Consider the following 10,656-nt stretch of genomic DNA (forward strand, 5'->3'; position numbering starts at 1 on the left):
GTAGGTATGATGATATTGATCTTAATCGGTAAAAGTTAAAAGTGCAGGTATCAAATGAATTTCGATGTCAGTTTTTGAACTGAGCTAAATGACCTTGGTTAATTTCAGGCTCTTATATAGTATGCAGAGAAAGCAAAATATATTCCATTCAATCCCCAATCCTGCCTCTCAATTCCAGATAGCGGATCATAAAGTGTATTCAGTTCGCAGACCACAGAGTATCCCATTCCGCGAGAGATGCTCGAGCGAGCCTAGAGCGAGCCTTGTATCGGAGCAATGAGCCAAAAAATGTCAACAAGAGAGGAAGAGTTTGGCGCTGGGAGATGCAATCAATATCGGTCTGGTTCCAGGCTGACTGTGTCAGTGAGCTCACTCTATCAAAGATCAGATCTATATGGTGGTTTATGATAGAAGGGTATTTGCAAGAGAATATGTAACATAAACCCCCCTCCATCCCCCACCTTTAAATCTATATCCAAGTATGATGGTTTTTGACATGATGGTATGTGCAGGAGTATATGAAATATAACCCTCTGCCATCACCTCACCCAACCCCAAAATCTCCTAAAATCTACGGAACAAGGTACGTTCTAAAAATCAGACACCTTTGTGGTCACCAAATATAGTAAATATACATAATAAATACAAATTTAACTTCATTAGAAGATAAACATGTACTTTATATACAGTGGTTTATGACGAGAGGGCATGTGCAAGAGCACCTGTAAATGAAATGTAACCCCCATCCTCAAGCAGGAAGGTTCACAGATAAAGTACATTTTAAAAATTGGACCCGACTTAGGATAATCAAATCTTCTAAATCTACATACTGACACAATACCTCAGCGGAGAAAGAATAATAATAATATTTAAAAGCTTGTATTCCAGATATCAGATCTATATGGTACTGGTTTAAGACATGACATTAGGTGTAAGAGTACATATTATGAAACATAACCCCCCCCCCCCCCCCCAAATCCCGTGAACTACCCCATTACTCCCCAATATTATGGAGCGAGGTTCACTGACAAGTTCATTTTAAAAAATCTGACATGCTTTTTTAGTAACTAAATCCTGTAAATTTATAAACTGACACAACAATTCAGCAGAGAAGGAAATAATAACCTAATTAAAATTAGATTTAACTTTTTAAAGCCTTAAAGACATGAAAATAAGGACATAAAGATTGTATCATACAGAATGAACAAACAAAAACACCTCAGCTTTATTTACGGAGGTTCTTTAGGATTGATACTGGTTTATATACAAATGTAATATAAGGTTTTCCTAGCAGCATTTCTTTTCTTGTCAAGGTAAATGCATGTTTATGAATTCAGAATTTATTCCTTAATGAAAACAAAGACCAGAATAAAAAAATCTTCGCTGATAGCCAGAGGGACACACAGACTGAATGAGAGAGAGATAGTGGAAGTGATGAATAAATGAAGAATAAACAGAGGAAAGTTTTTATAGATACAAAGATAAACAAAAGTGTATTCTAAAAGCATGTTGGAAACACAACATAGCATCTTATTTCCAAAGCCTGCAAGCTGTTTTCTCTTTTTCTTTCATTTTCTTTTTTAACAAAATTCCAGTCTGAGTTTCTCTCCTTTATTTTGAGACACGTCAGATTCATTTTTTTTTCAAATGATGCATGAAAAAACACCTGGGTCTGTATACATTGATAAATGTAAATTAATAAACTTCTTTTTTAAAAATTCATTGAATAAGCAAGGAGAGTAAAATTTCAATATAAGCATTAAATATTAATTATTAAGATGAAAACATTTATCTCTCATGTTCCTATCTTTAAACTTTACTGGTTGCTTGTAGCTTGATGCATCAAAGATGGCACTATTATACCAATCAACTCCCCATAATTTTTCATCAAGTAAACAATGATAAAAATCAAGAGAGAAAATGTGGCATCTATCTCATTCTCAATGTTTATAATCAAATGTATCTTTTTTATATATCTTTGTTCCGTAAATATTTATTCTTACCCTGTGGGTAATGAGAGACATAAAGTGGTATCTATCATTTGATTTACAAAAATTATCATGGCTGTGCAATGCGAATCAAACTCCTATGAAGATATTTATGATTATTTTGGTGAGATGGAATGTAACACTTGAGCAAATGGAGGTCAGGCTGAGTGTACTCAAATATTTATCTACGGTATTTACAAGTTATCACATCTTATATCAATGATAAAATAAAATTCAGTTGTGAACAATACATGTACCAATATTGTTTGCTTGCAACATTTGGTCTGTGTGTGGATGGTTTATATGGTGGAGGAATGGAGTGGGGGATCGGGGGATCATAGTGTATACCACTTATCATGCCAGAACTCTGCTTACAGTACCATATGTTTACTAACAGCCGCTATACCACTTATCCCAAGTTTACAACTAATACCACAGTATACCACTAAACCCAGTTTATCACCTACTGCCAGAATACCACTTACCATTAGTAAACCACATGCCCCTCATTTACCATTTACCCCCAGTAAACCATTTTAAAACACCCAATATACCACTAACCACCAGTATACCACCTTCTCCTAGTATATCACCTACTGTCAGAAATAACCACTTACCACAAGTAAACCACATATTCCGTCTTTAACATTAACCCCTGTATATCAATAACCACTGGTATACTACTAACCGCCATTATACCAGCTACCGCCAGAATACCACTACCACTTACCGTGTAGTGCGAGTGGAGATCCTTCTGTAGCACCCACTGCCTCAGTTCTTCCAGCCTCTCCACCACATCATTCGAGCGTGTCCTCAACTGAATGGCGTACTTAGCTGCCAAGGTCATCAGGCTGGAGTGACAGGGAGTCCAGTCCTTGAAAAAAGGAGAAAATATTAAAGCTCTAGTGTTTGTAGTGGGCTGTTGTGTGCATGTCATATCATATTCATGTAAGCACTGTTGCCACACTGCTATCTAATATGGTATTCTGAAGTGAAGCTTAGTTAAATACTCCTTGATCTTAATGGGGTTTTTTAAAACTTTATTAAGTGTCCCTTTCCTCTTCTTTCAAGAATAGTGCATATCTTAATGTTTATTTGTAACGGCTCTAAACTGCAAAGATCCACTGTATTGCAATTTTCAACGTGAAATTCAATTTAAATATACCACACCCATTGCCATGTTTGAATCATTTTTATTAGATCTTTAAATTGATCATGCCATATTTCATATCAATTTTTTAAATAAACTATAGATACACTTATGAAACGGACCACATTTACATAAGCACTATTTTTATACCAACACATCTTTATAAGAAATATCCTTTCACACTTCAGCTTGCTCATTTTCTTGCCAAGACCTCCATCAAAATGTGTATAGTTACCAGTACACATATATATATATAGCATTATCACAATGGCTACTCAATTTATCTGATGAAGACACGATTTTTCATGCTCAGCAATGATAAATAAAGCCTAATGCTATGGATACTGATCTATTGACTGCAAACACAGCAGGAAAACTAATTAACATTCACAAGAAGTAATTATCATTAAGTGAAGGTATTGTATAATCACTAATCAAATGTTGCCATATTTTTCCTCTGGCTGCAGAAGAAAGTATATTACTTGATTCTCTCTCTCTCTACTGAAGAAGTAACAAGCTTTCCGAGAAAATATTTTTGGGCAACTTTTCAACCCAGAGGAATGGAGAAGTGAGATGCAATTGATTGGTTTCTGTATCCCGCGCATATTTTTAGTTACAACGGCATACAATAAACATGACATCCATTCAGATAGTCGCCTCGCTGATGTAATGTCTACACATCAATTTCATGAGTGGAAAGTTATTCAACCATTTAACGATTTCACCATGAGGATATACTCCCCTTTGATTTGTACACTCGGCAATTCTAATACCCTTTATCTATCAATTTAAAAAATGGGAGAGAAAACGCGAATTTTTTTTTTCTTTCTCAAAGAATGGAATTTTTTTATGGGCGGTTGCTTTTTTCATTTTTTTACCAGACTTGCCCGATTTACACCTGCTTAATACATGTATACTGAAAAGAGTACGAGACACCAGACTAACCGTGTCAGCTGTAAGCTTTAATCGTGATCTTGTCTGAGAATTATTTTATCTTGTCCACAGTTGTTGATACTTCTGTCGGCACGATAAGCCTGGGTAATTCTTTCACTTGTCTGACGATTCTCACCGAGCAAATATTGCGATTAATAATGCTTAATAACAACAGAAATCCTATATCAGTTTCAAAAAACATGTCTCAAATTTATCAGATACCAGACACATATCCTGATTTTTTTGGTCAAACAATAAACTTAATTAACAGGGAAACACTGATTGCAATTCTCTGATCTTCATAGCATGAGTACATTTTCTCCACGGGGCGTTAATGTGCAAGTTCAGGGGAGATAATCATGAGCAGAACCCCTGGCTGGCCCTCCCCCTTCCTAATCTTTTAAAACTGAGGATGAGTTTAATCAGTTCTGGAGATAGTGCAACAAGAAAAAGATGACCATACCCTAAACAAATACTTGAGGCAGATGCTTCGGAGAAATCAGTTTCAAGTGAGGGAAGGTATATACACAGTTAGTATCTGTTGAAAGAAAAATTAATGAACCATCTTTGCCACACACAGAGGGGCTTTAATCTTCAGAATCAAATCTTGACCTGATGGTCAGCATCTCCTGAATATATGTATATACACACTGTAAACTATCTTCTATATTAACCCCTTCAGTCTAAATCAAATCACTCAGCAGCCTATACATCCATCAGTATATGACGGATATTGCATTATGTAGGTTGCTGTGTCAGAATACTGCTCTGTAAATGACTTCATTACAATTCAATGACTTGCTTTAATTGCAAGGATGTTTTATTGAAGAATTGGGGGAAGGGACTTGAGGAACACCTGCTTCTACAATCTATACTCTTCCACTTTCTCACTTCATCTATTGGCCAAGTCTCTCTCTCTCTCTCTCTCTCTCTCTCTCTCTCTCTCTCTCTCTCTCTCTCTCTCTCTCTCTCTCTCTCTCTCTCTCTCTCTCTTCACACTGTGTAGCAATCCCTAGACATCAACTGAACATGTTTTATGTCAGCTAACACTAAGAAAGTTCAAATATAGTGCAAAAATACAGTGCAAAATTTTATCCTATCTCTATGAATTGCATGTCTAGCATTTGAGAAAGCATCAAATAAGCATCCATTTTTTGAGAACCGATGTATTATCTATTGGAAAAGTTTCCTTTTCCCCATCAAAACATCCCAAAGCTACGTCTCTTATCACCACACTCTCTGGCAATTAGACTTCTGTGATGCAAAATCAATTCTAGAATGTTGGGCTACATTGGTGTATCAAAAGTCCATTTATTTAACAAAGATAAAAAATGGCATTGGACTCACTCTCTCTATCATCTCCCAAGTCAAGGGCTTCTGATCCCGCTCTGCTACTCACAAACTTTGTGAGTAGCGGGCAGATCAGAAACCCTTGACTTGGGAAGTTTCTCTCTCTTTCTCTCTCTCTCTCTCTGTATCAGTGCGCTAAGCAGAGAATTTATGAGAGTCTATGCAGAGGTGGCAAGCACTGACTGAGACTGGGTATTCCTAATCATGATAATTAGCACAGGGGATGGGCAAATTAACAGCTAACATGGTATTAACTGCAAGAAATTAACCCTCTGAAATAGTTGATTACTGGGGAAATATGGCTACGCAAGCATCTGTCATCACAGCACATTAGAAACAGAACAAAAACATGGGCGTCAACACTCCAAGAGTAGGCATAATTTTTACATAAAACCACACATATACTTCATCAAGACTCCAGCGAGTCAAATGACCTTATTAATTTTTTTTAGTTTTCCGACGAAAGCCCACATTACAATGAAATGTCACAATTATACAGGAACACGGCCTAAATTGTGCTAGGCACCTTCATTGAACTCATCACCTGCGAATGCAAAAACATGGGGTACCTGTCACATTATTACCTGTGACTCATTATACAGGTAGAGCCCTCCCCCATTACACCATTCAAGGCTTTATCAGGACCCTCAATTTATCAGCAGCTTTTTCTATTTGGCAATCGTGACACTGACAGAAGCCCCTGTTCAAATCTCATAAAAACTCGCCTAAACTTTTACACAACACTTGCCAAATCTTACAAACACTGTAAGTTGACCTTATATACATCTTATAAAAAAAAATATGTGGGTTAAGTTGAAGTCAAGAGGAACTTTTTGAACAAAAAAGAAGCTGAATTAAAGTACATTAAATTAATAGAACACTGTCACACAAGTGCAGTAATACTGATGAGATTTTTTCTTTCGTTTGTAAACCGAATGGTCATCAAGGGAGCATATTGATACCAAATCAAAATACATTGATTTGAGCATACCCTTCCGAATGAGACCCTGAAGCAATTGCCTTTTCTCAGGTCAGGGCTACTTTGAAGCTCTCTTTGATCGGGTAGAGACCACTTATGAGACAACACACTGCATCGGAAAACCACTGTGGGATTTGAACTACCGGTAGGTGACCTTTCAGTTACTCGCACAAACAACCTTGGACCACTGAGCCACAAAATCCCAAAGGATATCAACATTGAAATACATGGAAATATTACTAAGCTCAGTAACTAAAAGTGGAAGAAAGTGATTTATTCACAACCAAAATGTCACTCCAACCCAAATTTCTTGCTCAGCCAGACAGTTGAACAGAGCAGGCATGGTGCTGGGTTCATCAGACAGACAGAACAAGATGTTTCCATCACATCATCATGCATCCTATCACAACCCTCTAGAGTCCGTCTAAAGACCAAACAGCAAGACTCTACTTAATCAATAATAGTTTCCCAAAACTAATTAGCTTTTTTTTCCCCCTTCCCTTTCACGTAACAGCATTTAATAGAACCAAATATTTTTTTACACTCCCTTCTTGCTCGGTGATTGTAAATATTCCCCTCACTTGAGATTGGAAAACAAAAAGAAAACAACTGAAGATATATAAGTGGGGGAAAATTGGTTGAAAACATTTTTAAATCTACAACACCCCCCTAAAACATACAGAGAGCAAATTAAACATTTGTAATTTGATTTCCTTAAAGGTCTCATAAAATTTGGAAACAAAACACATTTTTAAACACAATACTATAAAGCTTGAACATCTTGAGAAAACATAATTCAATATACGGCTCAATCCCCAGCAAAACGATAATAAAGAAAGACACAATGCTATCCATAATACAGTTCAAAATGAGAGTTTACCAAATCAGACTTCTTGAACTATGAGAGCTGAACCACATGAAATGTGACATTAAAAATTGATCAGCATTTAAAAGTTCCAACAATGTGCTTCCCATACACCATTGCATTCTCTGGAAAGGCCCTAAAGACGGACTGTTTTCAAATTTTCAATACATCTATAAAATTCAAGTTGTGGTGTTAAACCTCAGTCAGGGTAGCACATACTTCACATTTTCATGGTTTTGTGGCTTTAAATTTTAATTGCATTGTGGTGGGAAAATTTAGAGACTGAAGAATTTTCAATGTCTCACAACTGTGTTACGCATATTAGAATGTGGGCTATATGGATTACTCATCTCATCGGTGGCTGCAGATATCTGGGGTTGATTTTTATCTGCCTTGGGGTGTTATACCAAAAGAACCACATTAGCTGACCACAATGTGATTTAAAACTTTCACACTAATCAGGGCCCCTGATGGTCAAGATAACACGAGGTGATGGACCTAATCAATTTATATATCTGTGTCAAATTAGGTCAGGACAAGCACCTGTCATAATACTGACCCCCCAGGCCCCGAAATTAACGTGGTCCATAACCGTAACACAGTTGTGAACTGTGAAACATTACTGGGGCCATTTATCATCTCAATTAATAAGAATGGCTCTTTTATCATGTAAAAATTAATTTTTTCCCCTATATATGACCCCCTCTGAAAAAGTGATTGACTTATGTATTTTGGCTGAATAGGCTAGCTTATAGTCCAAATAAACTAAATTAATAACGATGCATAGAGAACATTTACTGAATCTGGAATAAGATTTACATAATAATTCAATCAAATATCCCTGCTTTGTCACATTCCCAGTAACACCTTTAATTTAATCGATACTCTAATATGCAATTCGAGATAATACCATTGAGTCGAAAATCCAATTGCTATTGACATGTATATTACATGGACACAAAACAACAGTGTCGTTTTACCAAGTACTCTTGAAACTCGGCCGATCATGTTTACCAACCAAACCTTTTAAATATACCTAAGTAAACTAAATAGCTACTGTGAGTTATGGTCAGTAAATACTCTTCAACCATTAAGGCACAACAATTGCCTCGCTTCTGGCGCCAATTCTTCATTGATATTTCCCCCTCGTAATGGGCCAAGTACAATCGATGAGATGTATTTTTGTTTATGCCATCTACATTTATTTACACGAGAGTGCAGGTTGCCAGCTTGTCTGTCTCAGTGAGTGGAGCTAAGATCGAAAGAGTCTGCACATCAAATTTCTCCATTACAGTACAGGAATTTTATAAAAATAAACTCATATATATACTCTGTACATTTATGTCCCCCCATAAAAACGAGAACGGGAATATCAAATTTCCCTTTGTCACATTTATACTAGTATCACAAATCAAAGTGACTTGCCATGGTTGCTATGTAATTAATTTTATCTCATTACCATAACTATAAAAGATTTCATTAACCTAGTAAACATACTTTTCTTTTCTTTTTTTTTCAACATCTGGATCACACCACAAAGAAATTACCAACAAGAAAAAAAAGTATTATGAGCATTTCCGCATATTAATACAATTTAAAGTTTGGGTGTGATACATGTAGATTCATATCACAATACATCCCCTATCAAAAGCTGAAGCTTTTAAATCCTAAATAAAAATATAAACGAGATTCAAACGAGGGGGACATCGCACAAAACAACCGTGATGTGTTTTTAAAAGCTGCAATTCGATATAGTCGACCTGTGTACCTGGTAATCATTACAAGCCTTCCCCCAGGTAATAGAGAGAGCTTAAAATATGAATGAAAACCGTCGGAGGTGATCGTAAAAATATTGTGTTAATTTATGATTAACTACATTCTTGTTCTCCATTCTTTTCACATTTTTTCTTTCATTGGTCTTGATTTACACAGGTGGGACCAAATGAAGTCATTTCCTAAACAGATCTATCATATATGGTTTTAAAAGTACGATATAGTGTCACAATCGCGATTAGTCATTATGTAAGTAACTCCTGTATTTTCATGCACTATCTCTACCGATAGTAGAATATTGGCAGGTATACAGGTTTAGCTATCGCAGGTCAATTTTACAGGTGGGATTTTTCTAATTTGACAGATCAGCGTGATCCCTGGGGGGAAGTTATTAGGTGGGCAAACAACATTGTGTGAAATTAAACTGTTGTTTTTGTTCTGTTGTCAACAGGTTTGGAAGAAAGAAACCGGTACAACAGGGTGATAAATAATTGTGTGTCACAAGATAGTTACACTTTTGACACCAAGCAATGTATCCAACATCAAAAACCATGACACCTGCTGGTTTCAACAAAGCTGAGTGTGCTTTCCTCATCTTCTCATTAAATTATAATTTGAACTCTTTGTAGGACTATACATGTACCTATTTTAATTTTCAAGAAAAAATTTATACTTACTCTTCGTGTGTAAGGTGGACTTAACAAATCAATGTTGTCCTGTACTAATTTATCCCTGACAATCATTCTAAGCTGTGCCCGGGGGTAAATTGTCACCATCTCCTCGGGCCCAGGCCCTCCCCCTCCCGTACAAGACACTCGGGAGGGGGCCCTAACAGGTTCAACATTGGCCGAGTTTCGGCGATTGGAGGGTCCCTGTTTTTCGGTCAGATTTGCATCAATGACAGCCACTTCGGCGGACTCTAGAGTAAAATACACAGATGTGGCCCCCTCTTCTTTGATTTTGGTCACAGCCTGCAGAATGATCTGTCGGTGAGTTTCATCGGTGACACCAATCGCATCCAAGTCAGGCTTCCCGATCTGCTTGCAGACTTCCAATTCGTCATAACCGTTATCAATGAACGCCTCGGTGTATATTTCCAAATTAATGGACTTCAACCAGTCCTCAACTATGTTGTCGGTCATTTTCGATCACATTGAGTTAAATATTCCGAAATAAAATAAGCACACTCCACATGCTAACCTCACAGACGTCGAACCGACTGAATGCTTTTCCAGTCACATTGCGCTCGATATACAACAGCTTGCGCGCGCACCTGTCCACTGATAACTCGACGCGTTAACCAATGAGCGAGGAGTTGTAAATTCGTAAACAAAAGCACGTGTTGTTAAAAAAATTAATCTACTTTCACTTTCAGTCAAGCAAGCAATTTTTTTTTACAATCTTCCTGTTCTTGTTCAAAGTTTTACAATAAAAAGGACAATGTACATGTATAGAGTAATATATGATTGTGAGTGCAGTAAGGAATTCTTAATATTTGTGAAAAATATTCTTTTTTGATATTTTGAGTTTGAGAAATTCAGTGGAAATGATATTGAAATCTCCTTTCTTTAAATACTCTTTCTTTATAATAATTTTTATGAATATTAGGATATTCAGT

The 10,656-nt window shown here is 36.6% G+C and overlaps 1 protein-coding gene across 6 annotated transcripts in view; it reads right to left on the reverse strand.

Annotated features, from left to right (window-relative positions):
* Positions 1 to 10,292, reverse strand: part of LOC128183367 (SAM and SH3 domain-containing protein 1-like) — a 42,136-nt gene extending 31,844 nt beyond the window's left edge. For all 6 annotated transcript variants that reach the window (XM_052852356.1, XM_052852355.1, XM_052852354.1 and 3 more), the window contains exons 1-2: positions 9,716 to 10,292; positions 2,719 to 2,862 (exon numbers count right to left, since the gene is read on the reverse strand). In XM_052852356.1, the coding sequence (XP_052708316.1) occupies positions 2,719 to 2,862; positions 9,716 to 10,180 (609 nt within the window). In that variant the 5' untranslated portion in view covers positions 10,181 to 10,292. The remainder of the gene's footprint in view (positions 1 to 2,718; positions 2,863 to 9,715) is intronic.
* Between the last annotated feature and the right edge of the window lie 364 nt (positions 10,293 to 10,656).

This window comes from Crassostrea angulata, chromosome 5 (assembly GCF_025612915.1).
Source record: "Crassostrea angulata isolate pt1a10 chromosome 5, ASM2561291v2, whole genome shotgun sequence".
Classification (NCBI taxonomy): Eukaryota; Metazoa; Mollusca; class Bivalvia; order Ostreida; family Ostreidae; genus Magallana; species Magallana angulata.